Here is a 25,334-nt window from a genome sequence, read left to right as displayed (position 1 = left end):
TGGGAAAGTGGATATGTTAAGAAACTTGTCATGTACATGTAGCAAGTTTTGAAGAAGACGGAGACAACGTCCTTGTGAGAATCATCACCACATATGAATTTTGGGCCAGGGCCTATGAGCCAGAACTGAAACACCAGTCCATGGAATGGTGTCATCCAGGTTCATCACTTAAGCACAAATTTCATTGCAATCCCTCTCCTGTCAAGTTAATGGCAAACACAGTCAACGACATTAGAGGAGTGATTTTGTGCCATTTCATCCCACAAACTGTTAATGCACTATATTACTGTTGTAGTTTCCTGCAGTGACACATGTGATGGATTACTTGGGAGAAATATCCTGAAAAATCTATATGATGCATTAATTCTTCAGTACAACGTGATAGCCCATACAACAGCATGTGTACAGAATCTGCTCTTGTAATGGGGATGTGAAGTACTGGAGCATGTACCATACTCACCAGACTTTTCACCTTGTGATTATAAACTAAATTAAACTCTGCCCAAACAGGCTATGAAAGCCCAATGGTACCAACCAGTCGCTGTCTCATCCTCAGCCCACACGCGGCCATTGGATGCAGATACGGAGGGGCATGTGGTCAGCATTCCACTCTCCGGGCCGTATGTCAGTTTACGAGACTGGAGCTGCCACTTGTTAGTCAAGTAGCTTCTCAGTTTGTCTGACAAGGACTGAGTGCACCCCACTTGCCAACAGTGCTCGGCACACTGGATGGCCACCCATCCAAGTGTTAGCCTAGCCTGACAGCACTTAATTTCAGTGATCTGACAGGAATTGCTGTTACCACTGCGGCAAGGCCTTTGGCTCCTTGTGATTATAACCTCATACCAAAACTGAAAGAGCCATTGCAAGGCACATGCTTTTGAATATGTGAAGACATTGCCACAGCAGTGACATATGAGATCAGATGATTCACTCATGGTGAGGCCACGGGTATTTGGAGTCTTCTGCAGTGCTGGCAGTGTGTAATGGAGTCACTGGGAGAATATTTTGAGGGACTCTAAGATGTAACAGGTCCATGGTACTGCCCTGTAGTTTTATGAACTGTTGTAACCGACAGTAAAGCATCTTTGAAATGTCAGAATTGGCTTTGTCCTTTTCTCGTGCTAGATCTTTATGGCAGTGTGTGTGTTCATCCACTTTCTTACATGTAATGCTTACAAATGAACTAACGTTCCATTTGTATATTTCAGAATTTTTTAATTTGCTAGCATTTTTTAAATAAAAAATGGTTGCCATGACTTTTGTAATGACCTCGTATTTACAAAACTTGTAATAGTTGTTTTCTTAGTAATGGGTTTAAGTATCTCAATTTATACTGACAGAATTAAAATGTTACCACTTTATGTGTGCAAAAATTAATTTATTTCAGACCAGTGATTATTGAGGTACCACATTTTGGTTCTTTGAGAGGAGTGGAACGTGAAATAGTCATACTTCGCTCAGATAATGGTGAGACATGGAGAGAACACACTACAGATGCCAGTGATGAGGCTATTCATGAAGCCATCAATGAGAGTTTTGAAGGAGAAGGTAGGTAGTACTTATACATGGGATTGCTGAGAAATTAACTGGTTGTCAGAGCAACTCAAACTGTTAAATCTTCTAAAATGTTCTCTTTTTTTCTCATGTATATCGACTCACTCAATTTGAACATTTTCATTGGATGTACATTATTAACTAAACTTCTGAAAATTGTAATACCATATAGGGTGCATACCACAGAAATGAATTTTATGACACAGGTTAGGTACATGACAATGAACAATTTATAGTGATTACAAAACTGTAGATGATTTCTGACTCCAGAATTCAATATGATGTGAAGCCCCATCACATGCCAATCAGTGCTGCTAAATGTTGTAGCTTGATAAAGCTGAATTCTGCTGAATATTCCTCAATGTAACTATGGTACGGGTACACAAATTATCAACAATGGTCATCGGACAATGTTGATAGACAAATTACCAATCATCCATATTGCAGACATGTTTGATGGCCAATATGTTAGACAGATATCGAATTTAACAATTCATTTAATGAAAATAATCAATGTTTGAAAATATAAGGATAGATAAATGAGTTACTCACCAAGCAGCACATGAAAGAGGTGGAAAAGCACAAGCATTCGGAGCCAGTGTCTCCTTCTTCTGGCATAAGCATTGAACGGAAAGGAAGAGCACTGAGCGAAAAGGAAAAAGAGATTTAGAAAATAAAAGAGTTCTGGAAAAGTTACGCAAAACTCCAGATGAGAGATGAGAAGGAAGGACTAATTGTTTGTACCAATATCGCACAAGATTTGAAAACGTGAGACTTAAAGGTGGAAGATAGTGTAATAAGCAAGCAAGAGGTTTCTAAAAAATGTTATGAATGACTCAATAAGAGTGGAAAGCTAAGTGAATTATACATGGTATGCAGGTGGGGGGGGCTGGAGGGGGGGGGGGGCTGGAGGGGGGGGGGCAGGAAAAATAGACAGACTAGAAAATAAAAAATATAGAAAAATAAAATACAGCACATTAAAGTAATAGTTAGTGAAAAGAGAACCTAAAACTACAGAAATTAATGTAAACTATTCCTTTTCTTTGCCTACAATATTTTCGATTTTCTGATCTGCCTATCCCTCTCCCCTTGCCCATCTCACCTCCTCCATCTACCATGTATAATGCATTTAGCTTTCCACTCTTATTGACTCTTTCAATACTTTTTTTCAGTAATCTCTGCCTACTTTATCACCCAATCTCCCACTTTAAGTTCTCAAGTTCTGAAATTTCATCAGGTGCAGGTACCAAGAATCAGTCTTTCTTTCACATCGCATCCAGTAAGCCTCTTCTAACATGCAGTTCTAAATGACTTTTCTGTAACTCTTTCCATTTTCTAATCCTCTCCAGTACTTTTTCCTCATTCCCCTTCCTTTCCTCCTGTCTGAAGAAGGAGCCACTGGCTTAGGAAGCTTGTGCATTTCCACATCTGTTACGTGTTTTATCATGTTGCAGCTTGGTGACGAGATTTTTTTATACATCCATGTTGTAATTTTTTACAATACATAATGTGAGACCTAATGATCTGAGTACTCTTATTTTATGAAGTAATAGTCAGTTTTCTTTATTTATGTATGATTTTCCACAGTTCCTGTTTCATATTTATGGTTGCTGGAGAGTTTGAAGTTATCTAAAATTGGCCCTTTCATACTTTTTGTTTTCGATTCATAATTGTTGTTTTCTCATTCAAAGTTAAGTATTTATTTTCCTCTCACATCTGTCTCCACCGAAAATTATTGTCCATCATCTTTAAAAACGACTAACTGAACATCATATCTTAGTAGAAATTGTCAGATCTGCTGCCAGCAATATACTGTAAGATATGATAACCAAATATAAATGATATTAGGCCTCAAGACATCACATCTGTTTATTATTTCTTTATTTTAGTTCTTCCTTCACGTTTAGGAACATTGTGCATAGCTTACCCAATACTGATTTATTATTATATGGAAGATATTTCTCATCACTGGGCATACCTAGAGGTAGGTAAACTATTGGTGAAGAATCCAATTTAGTAGTAGATGTCCTTTGTGATACCAAGTGACAAAAGGATCAAGGGTCACAGTCTGGTCAGCATGTGTGAGAGGAGTATTAGATGTGTGTGGATAATATGTGGGGAGTTCTATTTCTGTACATGGCAGGGAGTTGAGCTTTTGTCTGTGAAGGCCTTCAGCATATTCGGGGTGCGACTGTTTGTCACTACAAACAGTGTGTCGATGGAAGGGCCAATTTTATGGAAAGCAGACCTACCCAAGGTTCTGGAGGTATTTCTTTAGGCTGTAAGGCGAATGTTCCCATAAGTCACCCAAAATTAATTTCTGATTACGTGGTATAGAAACAAGATCTAGTCCTCCCTCCTCCCATGATAACAGGAAATAGAGTGACAACCAAATCAAAGTAGATGGAACCTTAGGTCCAACAGGCTAAATGTTCTGTTCCCCTCTTCCATCCTTCAAGAGAGTAACTGGAAAAAAATATGCTGCTGCAGAGAGTATTGTCTGCTAGCAAAGATTGTTGCCAACAAGACTGAAGAAGCTGTAACCCTCTGTTTTTCTTATTTCTACTGACTGAAAACTACAGAGTCCAGATGCTAATACAGAACATTGCGTAGTAGGTAGGTGTGTTGGACAGGTGGCAAAGACCCTCCGCTATCTAGCTAAGTGAATTCAAAGGTGTGCAAACTGATGCTACCTGTATGACAGGTGTTTCCATAACTAAGGAAGCCAAAGTGTATGTTGTTTCAATAGGCACCATATCAAAAATTTGTACCACATACAGGAAAAGTGGGAAAGCATCATCTGGTATGTCACAATGTGGACAAAAGTGTGTGTTGAGTGACTGTGACAGATGGCCATAGAAAATGATTGTGGCAAAAAACAAGAAGACAAGAGTTGCAAAAGTCACTACATAACTCAATATTACACTCAAAAGCACTCTCAGCACCAAAACATGATGAAGGGAAGTCCATAAGCAGGGAAATTCAGGGTGAGCTTGAATTCGTAAATGATTCATCAGTGATGCAAATGCCCATAACAGGAACACCTGATGCCAAGGTCATAAAACCTAAACTGTGGAGTAATGAAAGAAAGTACAGATGAGGCTTGTTGCATACTGTTTCCAGTGTCCAAGTTTACATCCCAAGAGTGAAACAAAGAGGAGGGATCTGTGATGATGTGGGTAGCCATATCATGGTGCACCGTAGGCCCCATGGTTACTTTGCAAGGCCACATTAATGCCAATGATTATGTGATTGTTTTGGTAAAATGTTGTGGTAAAATGTGGTGATCCTATGTTCCACACCAATAGGGTCCTGGTTCACACAGCTCGCATCATCCAAGACTGATTTTGTGAGCATGAGGATAAATTGTCACATCTCTCCCAGCCGCTATAGTCACCAAATCTCAGTGTTACTGAGCTTTTGTGGTCTATGTTAGAGAACAATGTGTGTGAGCCCTATCCACTTACATTATCATTAACAGGACCTGTCACAGTTTGGCAGTATGAATGGAATAAGATTTACTTGAAAACCATACAGAACCTGTATTTATCCACTCCAAGATGACTGTAAGCTGTTTTGAATGACAACAGTTTTCCTACACCATACTAGGCATGGTAATGTGCTGTATTTTTGGTGTTTCCATAATTTTGTCCACACCCTGTAAGTCAAACATCATCTTGAACTGCAGAAAGGTTTGTCTCAGCTACTTTTTGAAGTGTGTATTGTTCATGCGAATAATTTGATAGACCATGCTGACATAAAATTCTTTGTTTTGAAATGTTTATTCTAAAGTTGGTGAATGTGATAAGAGGTCTTTATTAGGACAAACTTTTCAGTCCAGTGAAGAGACTGGGGGGCAGCTGTGTTTAGTTTCACATCTTCCAAAATTGCTCTTTAGGGATGGAATTTATTTACTGTAAAAATTCAATGCACTTTGCATCTATCTAAAACATGGCTTTGATAAAAAAAATGCCTTTCTTCTAAAAAAAAATGTTTTTACAGCTAATCTGAAAACTTTTTTCATGCCTGGATGACAGGTGTCTCACTCTATTACTACTTGTACCCTCACAGTTGGTTATAAATCAGAATATCATTTAAAATTATTTGAGATTGACACTGGCATGTGCACTGTCTGAAAGTGCAGTAAGGATTATCTTCGAAGAACTTAAAATATTTATGTTATACCAGTGCAAAAAAGGAAATTTTTACATGTAAATAATGGTGAATATCTAAATAGCGCAAATGAAAAAAATCTAACAAGCAACTATTACAAGATTCTAAGAACTGAAGCATTTTATTTAAAAAAAAAAAAAAAAAAAAAAAAAAAAAAAAAAAAAAAAAAAAAAAAAAAAAAATTTGGAAATATTCTGAACTGCAGAAGAGACAAATTAGGATGATATGTAATGATAGGAAGTCAATGGGCTGAGGATAACATGCAGTAAACAACAAGAATTTTGTGAAAGTTGTGAGAACCTATTAAAGTAACAGATTTTTTCATCAAAAACACACAAATTATTTCATATCACAGTTATAGTAATACTTATAAATCCTCAGGTCAAGTTACATTTAAAATCTTATATAAGCCACCTCTTAGTTTGTAGCTGTCAATGGTGCTTTGTCTCCTGGAAACACCATATCAAGTCCACTTTTTGTGATATATCCAATATCAGACAATTAAAATATGTCATTTAATATGGAGAAGAAGAACCTAACAGAGTAATTATAACGGTTATTTTTCTTAAAACATGTCCAGGTCTATAACAGTGGTGACTATATAAATATATGATAACTGTATTGAAGAGTGCAATGGCAGATTATTCACTCCAAAAATAAGATTTACAATTATGCATTTCCACAGATTAGAATGTTTTGTTGTTTTTTTCTGTGTCCCTTCCAGCTATGCATTTTTTTTCTTTTCTTTTTCCTTCTCACTTCATGAAGTTCTAGGTTTAATTTTATTTACAGCCTGCAATTAGGTCAGGAAAAATACTAAAAACGTCATTTTTCATTGAGTTTATGAAAAGAGGACCCACATGCCCATATAAGTTTGAGTTTATTTATAAAAATTGTACAGTATGCTTCACCAGTACATAGGACTGTAATTGGCACATGAACTGCACATTTACCTCATCCAAATATAATTATATACTTAATTATTCATTTATATGTATATGAGAACATAAACTGAAATAATTAAATAAAGCTGTTGGTTAACAGTAATTAAGAAAGCTTTAGTAATGATGCAATGAAAAAACAAACAAACGAACACCATCCATACAGGCCTTGATGGCCCAATGGTACTGACCAGCTGCCATGTCATCCTCAGCCATTAGGCATCACCAGATGCCAATACGGAGGGCATGTGGTCAGTACACCATTCTCCTGGCCATTATCTGTTTTCGTGACTGGTGCCACTGTTTCTCAATCATGTAGCTTCTCAACTGGCTTCACAAAGACTGAATGCACCCAACATGTCAACAGCACTTGGAAAACTTGGATGATGACCCATCCCAGCACTAGTCAAGCCCAACAGTGCCTAACATTTGATATTGCAGTTGGGCTGCAAATTCATGAAGGTTTATGTGTTTGGTATACATTCAACTTAACAGGCTTCTCTATGTAAATATCTGTTTTAAAAAATTGACAGAGATGATCTGACAGGCCTAGATTTTGAACAAGTATATAGCATTTTTTCAGTCAATATTGCTACACGGTCTAGCATTGAAGACTGTTTGCTGAGTCTGGTCCTTCTTTGTGAATGTATCTGTAATTCAACTATTTCAACAAATAGTTTACACCAGCTGCTATTCAGGAAGGGCCATCTGCTTCACAGACAAGATATCAGGGCCGTAAATGTGTAGAAAAAATTATCCAGCGTATAATTTGTATGTGAATCACACACACACACACACACACACACACACACACACACACACACACACACACACACATGCATTGCAAATGACATCTTTTACCTTTCTTTATAAATCTGATAATTATTGTTACAGAATTAAATGCCCTGGAAGATTCAAGTTCTGGACGAACAACTAGAATACTGACAAATGATTTTCCTCAGTACTTCGCTGTGGTGTCTCGAATAAGGCAAGAAGTTCATGCAATTGGACCTGAAGGTGGAATGGTTTCCTCTTCTGTTGTACCACAGGTGCAAGCTGTATTTCCACAAGGAGCACTTACAAAGAAGATCAAAGTTGGACTTCAGGTAAACTTGTTCAAGCCTCGAAAAGGTACCAGTGCTGCCATGTTAAGAAAAATAACTGTTAATCACATTCCAAAGAAAAAACGTTTCTCATTGGTATGGTAGAAAAGTTTTGTGACTTGCAAAGTTGTTTTTGTTGAAGAAATTACAGTTAAATGATTTATCATTTTTCTTTTTGCTATGAATATGTACAGTCTCAATATAGAGTACTGTTGTAATCTTTAGCTCATATAATTTATGATTAAATTGTGTGATTTATATTGTACTTAGTTCCACCATCTTATTGACATGGAAATTATTTGCTGGTATTCACAGACTGTGGAGAACACTTACAGAAGCAATGTTTAGAACTCTTACTGAGTAGTTAGATTTATATGATACCTAATGCTATTGTAAAAATATTTGATTCTTCTCCAAAATTGTACAAAAGATCACTAAATCATTCAGTACCATTCAAGGTCCTTTCAGACATTTGGCTAAGTAGTAAATGTTAGACATCATGCACTTCCATATTTTTCTTTTTCCTGCTGCTTATGCTTCTTATGCATATTTTCAGATTATTATTTAAAGAAACTTTTCTTTACAGTAAGTAAATATAAACAGTAGTCCTCATGATCTAAGGTAGCAAATTCCCTCCCAGATCCTTCTTACATGTGTTCTATGGCTCCATCTTTAATGATCTTGCTGTTGATGCTAAATTAAAAAAGCTATGAAAATCAGAAAGGTGATGAAAATAATATTCTGATTTTACATATTCAGACACTATTGCCAATCATATTATTTGCATATATAATCCAATTAGCAAATGATCTTCTCAACTTTCTATAATGTTTTCAGTATACTTTGGCAATTTCAGGTTGTTAAGCAGTGTACAGCTGCATGGACAGAAGTCAAGGGTGCAACCATAGGTGTCTACTTTCTGTAGCAACATATATTTTGTAATTTACAGGCTGTATAATATTTAACAAAACATATAAATTCCATGGCAGTTTTGTTGACTTCTGTCTGTTGCTATTCCTTAAGTTAATGAAAAGTAGTTTGGACTTTTCAGGCTTTCCTGATGGATCTGTTGCAAGCATATTTCTTGGGTTTGCTGCTGGGTTGTATTGTGTAAATCGCACAGTATTTCATTGATTAAGTGCTTGACACCTTCAGGTGGTGGTAGTTGCTGCTGTCACTGCTGCAAGGTGCAATTGATGATAATCTCATAGCTGTCAAAATTTATCAGGTTGGGAGCAGGCAATATGTGTGCGCAAGGAGATGCTCACATTTGGAGGAAAGTGGCATTCCTGGAGCTCTGTGATAGGAGATGCAGAAAAGCCTTCCATGTGTGTACTGTGGGCACTGACTGTGCTGCCAGATGCTCCTGTTGTTAAAAGTTGAATTAAATCTCAGTAGTGCGTTAGCTTGAATCATGAATCAGAAGTCCTCTTTTTTCCTGTTTTGATTTAATGGGGGCCATTGCTGGATTCCAGGCAGTGCTTAAATGAAAACTTGCATTCCTGTTGATAAGATTGTCTGCTGTATGGATATGTATGGCCTCCTTAACAACATAGTCCCAGAAAGGTGATGCTGGGGATAAAATTTCAGTCTTTTCGTAAAACATACGATGCCCTATGTTTAGGCACTGCTCTGGTGCCGCTGATTTATCATGTTGGCCCAGGCATTTATGATGATGATGTTTGATGCAATGTTCTTGCACGGTTTGGCATGTCTGCCCAGTATAAGATTTTCCACATTGGCATGGGATCTTATACACACCATGTTTCCTAAGGTCAAGGTCGTCTTTGACTGAGCACAATAAATTCCTCAATTTTTTTCTGGTGGCCAGAACACACACTTGATGTATGGCTTTTGAGGATTCTTTCTATTCTTGAAGATGTGCCACCAAAATAGGGCAAAAATGCCGTTGCAATGGGTGCCTTTGCATCTTCATCTACATCTCTGCTGTAAATTTACTTAGAAAGGAATGTGTGACATATCTGTACATGGGAATAGCCATTCTGCTGGAATACCATTCTTGCTGGAATGCAGTACTGGTCACCATTAAATCAAAACAGGAAAAACAAGAACTTCTGATTCGTGACTCATCACAATGCACTTCTGAGATTTAATTCAGCTTTTGAAACAGGAGTGTCTGGCAGCACAGTCATTGCCCACAGCACGGACATGGAAGGCCTTTCTGCAGCACCTATAAGGGGGCACTAGGAACACCACTTTCCTCCAACTGTGAGCATCTTCCCGTGTACGTATATTGCATACTCCCGGACTGATAAATTTCAATGCCACTGCGCGGTTATCATCAGATGCACTTCGCAGCAGTGACAGCAGCAACTACTCCCATCTGAAGATGTCAAGCAGTTGCATCAATGAAATATTGTGCCATTTATACAATATTACCTACCAACAAACCCGAGAAGTGTATTTGCAAAAGTAGCTTTGATTGTGAGCACAATGATGAAACAGGAAATATAAAATGCATTGTAAACATAATGTAACGTTTGTTATATAGATGGTTAGATTTACATCTATACGAAGAGTGAACTACTTGTTTGTTCAGTACCTGTATGCGAAGATAATTATTTTGACAGTTTCTCCTCATGTAATGATTTTCATTTTGAAATGAGCTATGTGTCATTGTCTAAATGGAAAATAAGTTTCAGGAATGAACATAGCATACATTACATTAACATTACATAGAAATCCACATTGAAGTGCCAATATTCACACCATTATAGAATCATTACTCTAATCTTACCTGTACTATTTCATACAATCTGTTAGGGAATAAAACTTTTTTGAAATATGAACTCTGATATGCTTGGCAGCAAATAGATGAAGTGAAGAAAATGGAGTTCTAGCTTTCATAAGTGAATGGTAAACAATATGAAACACACAATAATAGGTGGAATATGGGAGGATTATCTCAGCTTTGATATAAATTAACTGTTGTTGAATTTTGTGTTAGCCTCCATTAATTTGTGTTTCACTCTATTTTTCTTTTCCCAAATAATTTAAATAGAAATAATAACAAGTAATTGTTATAGATCTTACTGAAATAAACTTTCTTCAGTTTATGTGTGGACGTGATTTTTGTGTGGCACTAAGGAATAACATAACCCTGATTAAAAAAAAAAGTGTCTCATTCTAAATATGGATGCTAAAGAGTATACCTAATGCTAATTCATCTACTAGTATGTTGCATATATTCATTTGCTACAATTTGCACAAAAATGCTATGAGATGAAGTGGTTATTGGATACACTTTAATAACTTGCAGATGTCTTGACCATATAATCTATTATTTCCAAAATCACCCCATGCATTTCCACATTCTGTCATTTTCAGAGCAAATACTGTGTCATAATGTGATAGATAGGAAACAGCAGTAAGTGCACTTGCCTCTCAGCTAGAAAATAGAGGCAGGTGCACTTGCCTCTTGGTTAAGATTGGTGTTAAGGTAGAGTGTATGTATTTGGCAATTTTCTATGTTTCACATTATGAAATAACATTTGCTCCTGAAAATGATGGAATATCAAAACACATAAGGTGATTTTGGAAGTAATAAAAGTTTAGTCAACATGGCTAGAAGTTATTTCAATATTTATTTCTATGAACCTTATCACACATGCAACATGTATGTATGGTTACTCTGACAGATATTCTTGTACCAGTAATTATTTATTCATCTAATTTTGTTTTTACATTTTCATTCTCTTGTATTTTATTTATTTTACTTTTTTTCTCACAGGGTTAATGTCATACCTCTGTGACTTATTGTGGCTATTGATTCAGTTAACCCCTTGTTTGGAAGAAAAAAATTGGTGATGTGTATCTAAAATTCAGTTCTGTTTGATAGTGTTTCACCCATTGTTGCATTAATTCAAGATAAAATATACCAATGCAAATCCTATTGACATTGAGATTACACCAGTCGAACAATATTTTGAGCGATTTTTGTCAGAAAATTTTTCTGTAAGTGCTCATGACATCACAGATCACTGACGACTTTTTCATTCATGTTGGTAATTATATGCAGAAATCGTCAGTGGCAAAGTGTGAGACTACAAATCCACAAGTCTTGGGTTCAATCACTGGTCAGTCTTAGGATTTTGATCTGTCACTTATCATTTCTTTCACCTCTGACAACATTTGTCAGTGTGAAAACTGCCAAGTTGTACTGTGGTTAGGAATCCATGTTAAACTGTAACCAGGTGATCAGTTCAAAGGTCAGAGGAAGGCAACAGCATATGAGCCCCAACAGCACTATGGCTAGTAAAGCACTATGGTGTTCAAAACAATCTTCAGATTAATGATTGCTTTACTTAATGAAATGCAGTATCACCAAAGATTTACTTATTAACCCATAACCCATAGTGTTATTTCAAGTTCAACCATGCAGTGAATTATGAGTAGTTTAAAAATATATTCAGACTTTTCATTACTCTTTGTTGTTTTCTGTTGCATGTATTTCAGTCATGAGAACATTGGTACCAGTGCTATAAAAATACATAGAAACTGTTGGATTTAATTTACACATCTATGATTTCTAGATATATTTTATGTATTCATACTAGGAACATTGTTCCAAAATTGAAGAAATGTTATAACACAATTATCATATTGGCTTCTTTGCCAAAAAGTACAGAGAAATGTAAAGATATGCACCTTGGATTCAACATATCACAAAAACATCTGACCTGCAGTTTCAAAAGACATTTTGCAAACTATTGCCTAAAATAGAGGTCGAATGTGGTACAACCAAATTTCCATTTCACTTTATATGTTTCTTTAAAGAGAGTATGAGTTTTCATATTATCATTATCATTGTCAAAGATGCAATAGTTGTTCAAAAGACCTAATGATGGAAGATGCTTAATAAGTCTAACTTCATTGTTTCATAAGAATTTCTCAAGACAATAACTAATAATGCACTTAATAATATTATGAAAAGAATAGATTGCTACTCATATAAAAATGACTTCTTGTGTTGCGGATAGGCACAACAAAAAGACTCTTAGATGTTATAGCTTTTGGCCAAAGCTTTCTTCAGCAAAGAAAACACACATACATTCACACAATCAAGCACACCTCATACACATTGGACCATTACCAATGGCAGCTTTGAGTGGAATCATGGTTTCGGTCAGAGCTGCCGGTAGTAGTCGTGTGTGCATGAGGTGTGCTTGTTTGTTTGTTTGTGTGTGTGTGTGTGTGTGTGTGTGTGTGTGTGTTTTCTTTGGTCAAGAAAGCTTTGGCTGAAAGCTATAATGTGTAACAGTTCTTTTGTTGTGCCTGTCTGTGACTCACAGGGTCACTTTATGGTAAGTAGCAATCCGTTCTTTTCCTACTATTGTTAATATTCCAACCTGGAGTTTTCATTGTTGAATAATGAATCTGGTACTATGTTGTGAATAGAAAAAGACAAACATGTTCCAGCCTTAAGTCCACATTGCCTATATTGACTCACATACGGCAAAATATGCATGTGCTCTTTGCTCATATCCAGTGCTATTTAATGAGATTGTGGTGTGGCATGCATTCCTGGTGTATCTGGGATGTTTATTCAACAACAGTAAAATCTCAAAATACTATAAACTGATATAGTATTACTTGAAAATGGGTAGTATATCTTGAAGCCTATACATTTTCTTCAAAAGAAGTACATTCTTGTACCATTTACTTATTTCAGTAATGCATTATATATGTAGAAATTCCCATCTTCTGCATCTCTTATAGTTCCATCGTCTTATGAAAAGTCTTGATTACTACTCACCATAAACATAATGTTTTCAGTTAGAGACAGGAACAATGAAAAGACTGTTACACATTGAGTTTTGACCAAAGCCTTCTTCAGAAAAGAAATGCACACACATTCCCACAAGCAAGCACACCTCATGCACACATGACCACTATCTCCAGATACCCTGGCCAGAATGCAACTGTGTAGAATTCAAGCAACAGTCAGGAGTGGGAGGGGGGGGGGGGGGGGGAGGAGTGATAGCAGGGGTATGGGTGGGGTACAGCCTGACGGAACGTGCAGGGACTAGATGGTGACAACACGAGGCTGACAGATGCAGCATCAAGAGACTGTGAGGAAGGAAGGGAGGATGCAGAGCAGAAAAGGAGAGGAGCAGAGAAGTGGAAAAGACCAGTGGGTGCATTGGCAGTGAGCAGTGCACAATGAACATTTGTGAACATGAATTGGTAAGAGGTGCTAGGACAGAGAGGGGCAGAAACTGCTGGATGGAACATGTGGAGAGAAAGAGGTGCTCTAGGTTGAGGCTGAGATGATCTTGGGAGTGAAGAATGTGTTGTAATGATAGTTCCCATTTGCTCACTTCAGGAAAGCTAGTGGTGGAGGGGAGCATCCAGATAGTCAGAACTGTGAAGCAGCCATTGAAATTGAGCTTCTAATTTTCAACTGCATGTTGTGCCACTGGGTGGTCCACTTTGGTCTTGGCTCCAGTTTGGCAGTAGCCATTCATCCTGGTGGATAGTTGATTGGTAGTCATGGCAATATAAAAAACTGTTCAGTGATGCAGCAGAGTTGGTATATAACATGGCTGCTTTCACAGGTCACCGAGCTTCTGATGGGTCAAGATAAGCCTGTAACAGGCCTCTTATTATCTATCATCATGCCCCTTAATGATAGACATCCTACCCTTGATCCTTTCCACCCCACCTAAAGTGATGTTCCATCACCCACCCAACCTCCACAATATCCTAGTCCATCCCCATGCCATTCCCAATACCAATCCCTTGCCACAGTAATCATATACCTATGGAAGACCCAGGTGCAAAGCCTACCCAATCCACCCACATAGCACATCCTAGTCCAGTCCTATCACAGGCTCATCCTACCCCTTCAGAGATTGGGCCATCTTTGAAAGCAGCCATGTCATATACCAGCACTGTTGCAATCACTGCACAGCTTTTTATATTGGTATGACTACCTATCAGATGTTCATCAAGATGAATGGCTACAGCCAAACCATGGTCAAGAGCAGAGTGGCAAAAAATGCAGCTGAACATTATATGCCTGATTTCAATTCAACTTGGGCCTTCTGAATCCTCCCCTCCACAACCAACTTTTCTGAACTGCATAGATGGAAGTTACTCTTGCAACATATTCTCTGCTCCTGAAATCATACTGCTCTCCACTTATGCTAACCTACTGTCTCCCTGCTGTCCACCCAACAGTTTCTGTCTTCTGTGTCCTACCAGCTTCTCCCAATTCGTGTCTCATCACCCTTATTGTGCACTCTTCTCTGCCTACACACCCACTGACTTTCTCCGTCCTCTGCTCCTCTCATTTCTGCTCTCTGTCCTCACCACCCTCTCCTTCCTCCACAGCCTCCTGAAGGAGCATCTGGCAGCCTTGTCTTGTCACCACCTAGTCCCTGCATGCTCTACGAGCCAGCACTCATTTCTCTCCTGTCACCTGTACCCTGTTACCCCTCCCCCTTCCCTTCTCCACTCTGGATTGCTGCTTCTGTTCAACACAGTTGCATTCTGATCAGGGCAGCCAGAGACAGCAGTCATGTGTGTGTGTGTGTGTGTGTGTGTGTGTGTGTGTGCATGTGTGTGTGTGTGTGTGTGAGAGAGAGAGAGAGAGAGAGAGAGAGAGAGAGAGAGAGAGAGAAAGAGAGAGAGAGAGGTGTGAAGTCTGCTTACGTGTGTGAATGTCACTGTGTCTCCTTTTCATAATGTTGGTGGAATTCTGACATTGACTTTCCATTGTTTGTTAAGTTTCGTCATCTTTATATTTATAAAATGCAAATCATGTACTGATGCTTGTCTCACTTTGTCACATTGGGGCTAAAAAGCACTTATTAGCTGGGCAAACTGGAATAGCCCAAAATGGCTCTGAGTATAAATTACACTGCTTTCCCAACAGATTCATGAAAGAGAAATCACACTGCTTTCCCAACTGATTCATGAAAGAGAAACAGTTGAAATATTTCGTGTAACTATGAACTGGTCAATATTTCACATGGGTGTAGGGTGTTTGTTTTCAGTGTACAGTTACACAAAATGTTTATCTAGGCTAACACATTTACTTTTCACTGCATTTGAAAAATATGTAGAACCTTCCATAAATAGTTAGGCCTTATTGAAGTTCAATATAAGCTGATTTCAAAGCTTGTACGCTTTTACAGGTGGTGTACTTCTAACAGAAGTGAATTTCTACACAAAAAAAATGGTTCTCTGTACACTGAATGATGGAGATATTTGCCTATGTTTTGTTATATTTTCATACTTACTTTAATGACAAGCAGTACCTGTGGGTTATAATAAATTTGCTATCAGAGACAGAAAATAGTAGTTGCAATCAACACTTCCTAATTTAAGATACCATATATATAGATCTTGTTGTTATAAATATTGACTTATACATGTTTCTCATTTACTTGTTATGACAGAAGCAAGGTTAAACAGCAATATATTGTTTATCATCAATTTATGAATGATGAGTGGCTAGCATATAACTTCTTTTACTATTTCGTAAACTTTTCCACCGGTCGCATGAATATTGTATGTTAAATGTAACATATAACTAAGTCAGAGCTGAATAGTGTGTCTACTAAGTTCATCATCTAAAAGTTAATGGGAGTAATACAATATGTGGAGAAGTAAAACAATATTGCATCCATTAACAACTCACTAATATGTTCCTGATGAACTACATCTTCTACAGTTGGTTAATTAGCTTACATGAATCCATGGTTAAAAATGTGGTAGTTCTGTAAACTTGTAAAGTTGAGTTGTTGTGATTATGAAGGATAAAAAGGAGACCTAAATCAGGGAATCAGTCAACAAGCTGGAGGATGATAATTATAATCCAGAATGAGAACAACATTCAGTTAAAATATTTGGGAAAATCATACTTTCTATTATGATGTGAAAGGAAATTATTAATGTCAAGTGTCTAAACTAATCTGTTATTCAGTACTTGTCTTCACCTGTTACAACACTGTTTTGATAAGAAATTCATAAGGACATTTAAAATGAAGGACAAGATTCCTTGTTTTTTTGCATCTCTGTTTACTGGAAGATTATGGTAAGGCTACATTTTTGCTTTGGGCTGTCAAACAAGAATAAGTAAGCTACTATGTTGAGACAGAAATCTACTCAACCTTTTTTTCCACTTGATGTCATGATACTCACACAGGAAGCAATTTCTCTAGAGTGAATGTGGCTTCTGCTACAAATGACATCAGTAACTTCCTTTTTCTTTACTTATTTCAGGTCACCATAGTTGAAAAGCGTTTGCAAGCATATTGCAAATTTAGGACAAGGTCATAAGACCACATAGTACAAATGTTATGCCTCACCACATCACTATATCATAAACAGATAAGAATTACACTAACACATTTAATTCATTATAATATTTTCAGTCTTTGATGTGAAACTTGAAATGGACTGTGCCTCCATTGCATGGATAATTTTGCATAATGTTACTGGTACAAATTGATCCATCTCGCATTCACAGCTACATGTCTCAAGATTGACTATTCTTGATTTTTTTTAAATGTAAAATTTTCCACTCTTATTGTCTGATAATGCTGTTTGCCTCACATGTCTGGTTTCTCAAAACTACCAGAAAGAAGACTTTTTGTATTATGAGATCTGAAAGAAGCAATGGCCATTACAGTGAAAAAAATGTTTTTTCATAGTTCACAGGAAACCTTTTCAGACAGATTGCATTTCAAGTTCTTATTGAAGTGCAGCCTGCAACAATATTGACTGTTTAATGAGACACTATCAAATGTTTGCTAGGAAATACAGTTGTTCTTCTGAAAATATGTGACATCTGGAAAGTGTTCCTTATTAATACTGATGTTTCAATGCATGCCTTGATTTCCATTACCAGAAAGCAGCCTAGAAATGGGATGAATTTTGTGAGTCTGGTACTGTAAATGAATTGTGCTCATTAACACAGTATTATAAACATTTGGGGACTTTGATATGATACAATGTTTGATAAGCACTTGGCATTTAAAAATTCTGAGCCATCAGGTTAATGTCTGACATTTTACGGTTCACAAGAGATTCCTTTGTTATGCAGTTTTGGTTGGTTTGCTGTTGTTGAAATTTGAAACACTGGTATTTCCAGTAATTCATGGAGGATTTCATTGTGTTTCATCCACTTCAAAAATACAAAGAGGACACATTTTCATAGCTTTTGACAGGCTGTGAACATGCCACAGAAAAATATAGAAAGTTCAGTTTTTATAATCACTGACGGCAGTACAAAGTGATTTATAAATGTGACCTGCAAGCATGCTTATTTGTTGGCAGCCATAGAAGGATGGCTTTATCTCAGTAGGTAATCATTTTGTGAATATATTGCTGATGCATGTAGTATTTAATTCAATTTAAGAATACTTAGGCATACTTTGTGATTTTCGAAGAGTGATGGTCAATCTAAAATAAGAGTCATACAGGCCTGTGACACTAGTTGAAGCAGCCATTATTTTTAAAGATATGCCTACACATTGGAGACCTATTTTCATACTGGAAATATATTTACAGTTATGAATATGAATCACCATTGACTGCATATTTATTAGAGTGATGACAATGAAAATTTTGTGTCAGACTAGGACTTGAAACTAAATTTCCCACTTTATATGAGTTGTCCCCTTAACCATTTCAGTTTTCTGTGAATTGGGGCCAGATTCAAACTTCTGTGTTCATCATCCATGAGTCACAAGCTGCACTTGTACATTATACACATTCCTGTCCAGGACATATTTATTGAGAGTGGAAGGTCTGTTATTGGCAAATAAATATGAAATAACAATGCCTGTGTTATTAAGAAGTATGATGCAATGCACCTTCAGACATGAAGGCATGCATGTGGTTCATATTCTCAATAGCGAATACATTTCCTTTATTTCTTGATGGCTGTAGTCGCTGCAGTGCCTGTTCCTTCAGACAAGAATGCATGTATGAAGAAATATTGCATCACACTTCTTAATAACATAGACACTACTGTTTCATACCTATATTTCATTAGGCAAAGAATATTCAGATGAAAGAAGCTTAATATCATGAAAAATCTACAATGCTACCTTATTTGAAAGCTCTAAACTGAAGGTACATCGGTGCACTGTTTAATGAAATCAGATCACTGCCCTGTGTTCTTAAAGCAACAAGGACATAACAAATAAATTACTCATCTAATGCTACAGATTTTGGATCTGAGGTTATTCAAAACACTGCCACTCTAAATACACATTTCTTGTTTGATGTTCTTAATGTGTGTTAGACATGTTTCAGATACTTGTTGTCAGATCAGTGAAGTAAAAAGATAGCATGAAAAATGTTTTAATCTGTTAGTGTATTTGCATGTTTTGTGGAGCATAAATGCAATCTCTCAATACGATAGCTAAGATGTTGATTAGTTTAAAATATTATGTCATTTTCAATAAGAAATATGGATACAGACTGATCATTTACTTAATTGACATTTATATTACTCTTAATTAACTTCTTTTACTTACTGCTTCCTGAGCTAAACACACACACACACACACACACAGACACACACACACAGAGAGAGAGAGAGAGAGAGAGAGAGAGAGGGAGAGAGAGAGTTAGTTATTACAGCCTCAGACATTGATAAAATACTCAATGCAGTGTTAGTGCCATCAAGCAAACACAATTATATTTTAGTGTTTGACTAAAGTGTTTATTATAAATAAGACTCTTCACATCAGTAGCTAAGTGGTTAAAGATTTTTACATCTGACTAAGGTTGAATGATATACAAAGTAAGGTATTTCTTCTTATAATACCATGTGTTTGATTTTGCTGTGTTTAAATAGAAAAATACCAAATGAAGTTGTTCACGGTTATTTTGTAGAGTATTTCTATGAATAGCTTGACAGCAGTACAGTCAAGGAATGGGATATTATAGCAAACATCTTCAAAAAGTTAATTATGAACATCAGAGCAGTAGAATGATTTTTTTTTTTTCAGAAATAAGGGATGTGTTACTTCTACATCTACATCTATACTTTGTAAACCACTGTGAGGTGCATGGTAGAGAGTACATTCCATTGTACCGGTTATTAGGGTTTCTTCCTTTTCTTTCACGTCTGGAGCATGGGAAGAATGATTGTTGAATGCATCTGTGCATACAGTAATTATTATCTTATTCTCATGATCCCTGTGTGAGCGATACATAGGGGGTTGTAGTATATCCCTAGAGAAATTGTTTAAAGCCATTTCTATAAATTTTCTCAATAGACTTTCTCAGGATAATTTACATCTGTCTTCTAGAGTCTGCTGTTTCAGTTCCTTCAGTATCTCTGTGAGACTCTCCCACAGGTTAAACAAACCTGTGACCATTTGTGCTGCCCTTTTCTGTATAAGTTCAGTTTCTCCAGTCAGTTCTGTCTGGTGCAGGTCCCACACACTTGAGATATATTCTAAGATGGCTTGCATGAGTGATTTGTAAACAATCTCTTTTGTAGACTGATTGCACTTCCCCAATATTCTACCAATAAACCGAAGTCAACCACCTGCTTTACCCACCACTGAACCTATGTGATCATTCCATTTCATATGACTACAAAGTGTTACACCTAGGTACTGGTATGAGTTGGCAAATTCCAACAGTGACTCACTGATATTATAGTCATAGGATGAACATTGAGAGCAAGTTGCCAGTATCTGCACCACATTGAAGTCTTATCAAGATCTGACTGAATATTTATGCAGCTTCTCTCAGGCTGTACTTCATTACAGATAAGTGCATGATCTGCAAAAAGCCTTATTTTACTATTAATATTGTCTGCAAGGTCATTAATATACAACGTGAACAGCAAGGGTCCCAACACACTTCCCAGGGGCACATCCGAAGATACTTCTACACCTGATGATGACTCTCCATTCAAGATAACATGATGTGTCCTCTTACCAAAAAGTTCACTTGATATTCTATATGAGAAGAGGGACTAACTCAGCTAACATGGTAATGAGTCAGAATTTTTTTGTGTATGTCAGCAAAGTTGAACCAAAAATTAAAATTTGGCTGAAGAGGTTTAATAACCTGAAAAAAGGATAGTATAAAGCAGAATGAAAATTGCACTTTTTTCACCTGTAAGTGTTTTTATTTAAATTTCCTTTCCTCTCCATTCTAAAATGAAGAAAAAATGCAGACTGCTCTCTCTCTCTCTCTCTCTCTCTCTCTCTCTCTCTCTCTCTCTCTCTCTCTCTCTCCCCCTCCCTACCTCCCTCCCTCCTCCCTGTCCCCCCCCCCCCCCCCCACAACCCAGCCCCCTCAGCACTAGAAGCTGACCGCTTTTCAGATGTCCATGTTTGTACACTGCAAGCCACCTTATGGTGTGTGGGAGAGGATAATTTTGATGCAGCTAGCTGTATCTCTCCCCGAAAACCCCAACCCCTTTTCCTTTCCCATTCATGAAGGGCTTGTGGGAAAAATTATTGACAGTGAACTTCCACCTGAGCTGTAACTTTTTCATTATGCTTATTTTGCAAGTCTAATTTAAACAGTAAAATTTTCCATGACATACAATACCTCTCTTGTATCATCTGCCTATGGAGTTTGTTGAGCACCTCTGTGACCTCATGCTGACTAAATAATCCTGAGACAAAATTGCCTTTCTTTGTTCACTGCAGCCTGGCTGGTGTTTAGTTATACTGATTTGGATGGGTGACAGGGATATGAAATGAGGGAGAAATACAAGGAAGGGACTTAAGGAAAACCATACCCATATGGAACATGTAGATTTCTGTGGACAGATAGTCACACAGAGAAGTGTGTGTGTGTGTTGTGTGTGTGTGTGTGTGTGTGTGTGTGTGTGTGTGTGTGAGTGTGTGTGTATGTGCTTGGTTGTCAGTTTTGAAGAAGGACATTACTGAAAGCTTAGGAAGTTATCATCCATTATATGTGCCTGTTTGGTATGGAATGTCTCTTCAGTTCTTTTGAGTAATGATGTCATATACATAATCATATTCTATCCTGGATGTTCTATCAATTACATAGTCACAGACTGTGATAAGGTGTTGTAGAGGTTTGTTATATTTGACTATGTCACAGAAGTTTCATGTAACTATATTGTCATTGTAATGAGAAATTACTTTCTTCCCCATATATCATGCCATTATTTAAACTGTGAGATGTGTAGAAGACCTTTACTCTGTTACTATAAAACCATAAAATGGCTACTTACAAAAAAATCAGGTGGAGTAAGACTATTCTAACATTATGCTTCAGATGATGTTCTTAGCAGTCATTAACATATTAAATCATTTAAAGTCTATATTAAAAGGATGATTATGGTGTAGAGGCATGGATAATTCTCTTTCCTCATTTTCCATGGTTTTGTTGCTGTTCGTAGATAATTCTGATAAACTTTTAGTTTAGGTGCAGGTTAAATATGCTCTGACTAACTTGTTAATATTCAAAAATATGGTAATTCATAACAACTAAATATCCATTCTTGTTCAGGTCTTTACATTCTTAAGAGGTTTCTGGAAAGTATTCCTACTAAAATGAGAAATTCCAATTGTGATTTTTTTTTAACTGATTAGAAAATCAGTTTGAAGTTCAATGGTACTGAAAGTGATCATTTTAACTTTAATAAATATTAATTTGAATTGTTACTGCAAAATACCAGCAAAATGAATTTGACTAAGAACCTTTCCCTTAATATGATGATTCTCCATGTCAGTACCACAAGATACTTTGCTATCTACAATACATTTTTGGTTTGATGAGGAGATATTTTAGCAGCAAATATTTGTGAATGAGTATTTATTTTCAATTTATGGCCTTTAAGATGTATTGGTGATAACATTGTTGGTTTTACCAGTATAGTTCACATTTGAGATAAATTTAATACAAAGAATTTGTGAGATAGTTATAGGTTAAAGTAGAGGTACCTGATGATGCTCTGCAAGAGTGTTTTCTTTGTTGTTGATGCTGAACACTGCAGTGAATTGGTTTCAGATTAACATAGTACAAAAGTAAGAGTGCGATGTGATTTATAGTTAAACAATTAGCATTATTGTTCTGTGTGTATAACCTAATTAAAATTATGATGTATAGAAAGAATCAAGGTAGTAGCCATTAGAAAATCATGAATTGTTGTTGATGAAGTATCTGTGATACGTTCTTGTATCTTACCTCTCTAGACAGCTATACTTTCATTTTCCAGTTCATACATATTCACAGAGATTTTCTTGTAGTCAAGGATTTCACACCTCTTAAATTTTTTAAAAAAGAAAGCAATGAGAAATTCTAAATTAATGGACATCAAGCTGAGCTAATAATGCTGTTTAAAAATGTACAGAGCATTTTACTTTTTTAACAGTAAAAGGTCTCTAATTGTCACCTGCAACTGCAGAGGACTTTTGATCAGTCATCACATTCAACCTATTTTGTTCCATATATTCTAAATTACAGTATTAATGTTTTCAAACATTTCTGTTTTGTTTCAGTATTGCCCTTCATAAAAAGTGCTAAGAGTATGGTAATAACTTCATATGTATTTTATGTATCAAATATGGAAGTGTAAGGATGATTGCACTCAGGACTTATAATTGCTAAGTAGAAAACAGAAACTTTGCTTGGTCACTATGCTCTGTTCTGCTGTTTATGTTTTTGAAAGAAGGTTTTATCATGACTGTCCACAGTTCTTTTTGGCATTCAGTCACTGTTCTTTTTTATCAGAACTGATGAAATATAAGAGAAATTCACAGTAGCTTTCCTGGTATCTCTAATACATCCCAACACAGAACAATAAGATAATTACTGTATTAATTCACTGTGTCCCAGTGAAGTAAATTAAAATCTGTGACAATGGTAGAATCATGAGATGTTTGAAGCATCCTTGCAATAAAAGATAAGCTCTGGAATTAACTACCAATAACTGCTGTAAAATCACTGTGACTGGCTGTGATCTGTTCCCACAACATATACTGGTTCACACTGAAGAAACAGACACAGAAGATACCTTATAAATCTGTGTCTACATCTACATACATACACTGCAAGCCACTTTACAGTGCATGGCAGAGGATTCCCTGTACCACTACTACTAACTGCCTTTCTTGTTCCACCACTTAGAAACAAAGCAAGGGAAAAATGGCTGTATATGTGCCTCCATATGAACCCTAATTTCCCATATCTTATCTTTGCAGTTCTTACGCAATATTTATGCTGGTCTAGTAGCATCATTCTGCAGTCAGCTTCAACTGCCAGCTCTCTAAATTTTCTCAACAGTGTTCTTCGAAAAGAACATCACCTTCTCTCCAAGGATTCCCATTTGAATTCCCCAAGCATCTCCGTACTACTTGCATGTTGTTCAAACCTACTGGCAACAAATTTGGCAGCCCACCTCCAAATTTCATCAGTGTTGTTCTTTAGTCCGACCTGGTGCGGACCCCCAAACACATGAACAGTAGTCAAGAATAGTTCCCATTAGCTTCCTATATGCAGTCTCCTTCACAGATGAATCATACTTTCCTAAAATTCTCCCAATAGATTGAAGTCAATCATTCACCTTCCCCACCACAATCCTCACATGGTAATATGACTGTTTCAAGTAGGACACTAGTAATGCTGTATCCAAACATAATGGGTTTGTTTTTCCTACTCATCGGCATTAATTTTTATGTATATCCATTTAGAGGTAGCTGCCATTCATCACAACAACTAGACATTTCTGTAAGTCATCTTGTATCCTCGATAAATCACTCAACTTTGACACCTTCCCATACACCACAGCATCATCAGTAAACAACTGCAAATTGCTGCCCACCCTGTCTGCCAGATTAGTTATATATATAGAAAATAATAGCAGTCTTATCCCATTTCCCTCAGGCACTCTTGACACTACCCTTGTCTTTGACCAAGAATTGCCATTGAGGGCAACATACTGTGTTCTATTAATTAGGAAGTGTTTGAGCTCGTCACATATCTCAGAACCTATTCCATATGCTTGAACCTTCATTAACAGCCTGCAATGGGGCACTGTGTCAAAAGCTTTTTGGAAATCTAGAAATGTGGAATCTGTCTGTTGCCCTTCACCCATAGGTCACAGTATATCATGTGAGAAAAGGGCAAGCTGAGTTTCATGCGAGTAATGATTTCTAAAGCTGTGCTGATTCATGGACATAAACTTTTCAGTCTCAGGGAAATTTATTATATTTTACCTCAGAATATGTTCAAGAATTCTGCAGGAAACCAGTATTTAGGATATTGATCTGTAATTTTGCACATGTACTCAGTTTATGTATAAACTTTGTCTTTCATTCACTTTAGACATCCACCACTGAGACTCAAGGCATGCTTTGCTAATACTCTCTCAGCGTTTACTAACCTCCAACATTTTAGTCATACGACATTGTTAGAGATGGAACAGTATCTGAAGTTTGCCATGACTTATTGACTTTTGAAAATGGGATTGACCTTACAACATTTTGTGATCCTGTGATTACCATGGGCTGACATCTCCTCCTGTTCCCTGTCACTATCTCGCTCTCTCTCTCTCTGGTTCTTCTATTTTTTGTGTTAT

General features: G+C 36.8%; 1 protein-coding gene across 2 annotated transcripts in view; it reads left to right on the top strand.

The window, feature by feature from the left end:
* LOC124722875 (ankyrin-3-like) overlaps positions 1 to 25,334 on the top strand; it is an 898,463-nt gene that overhangs the window by 444,027 nt on the left and 429,102 nt on the right. For both annotated transcript variants that reach the window (XM_047248010.1, XM_047248011.1), the window contains exons 22-23: positions 1,391 to 1,551; positions 7,566 to 7,777. In XM_047248010.1, coding sequence (XP_047103966.1) covers positions 1,391 to 1,551; positions 7,566 to 7,777 — 373 coding nt within the window. The remainder of the gene's footprint in view (positions 1 to 1,390; positions 1,552 to 7,565; positions 7,778 to 25,334) is intronic.

Source organism: Schistocerca piceifrons, chromosome X, assembly GCF_021461385.2.
Source record: "Schistocerca piceifrons isolate TAMUIC-IGC-003096 chromosome X, iqSchPice1.1, whole genome shotgun sequence".
Classification (NCBI taxonomy): domain Eukaryota; kingdom Metazoa; phylum Arthropoda; class Insecta; order Orthoptera; family Acrididae; genus Schistocerca; species Schistocerca piceifrons.
Note: the sequence above shows the minus strand (reverse complement) of the source record. Positions and strands in the feature narration are given on the sequence as shown.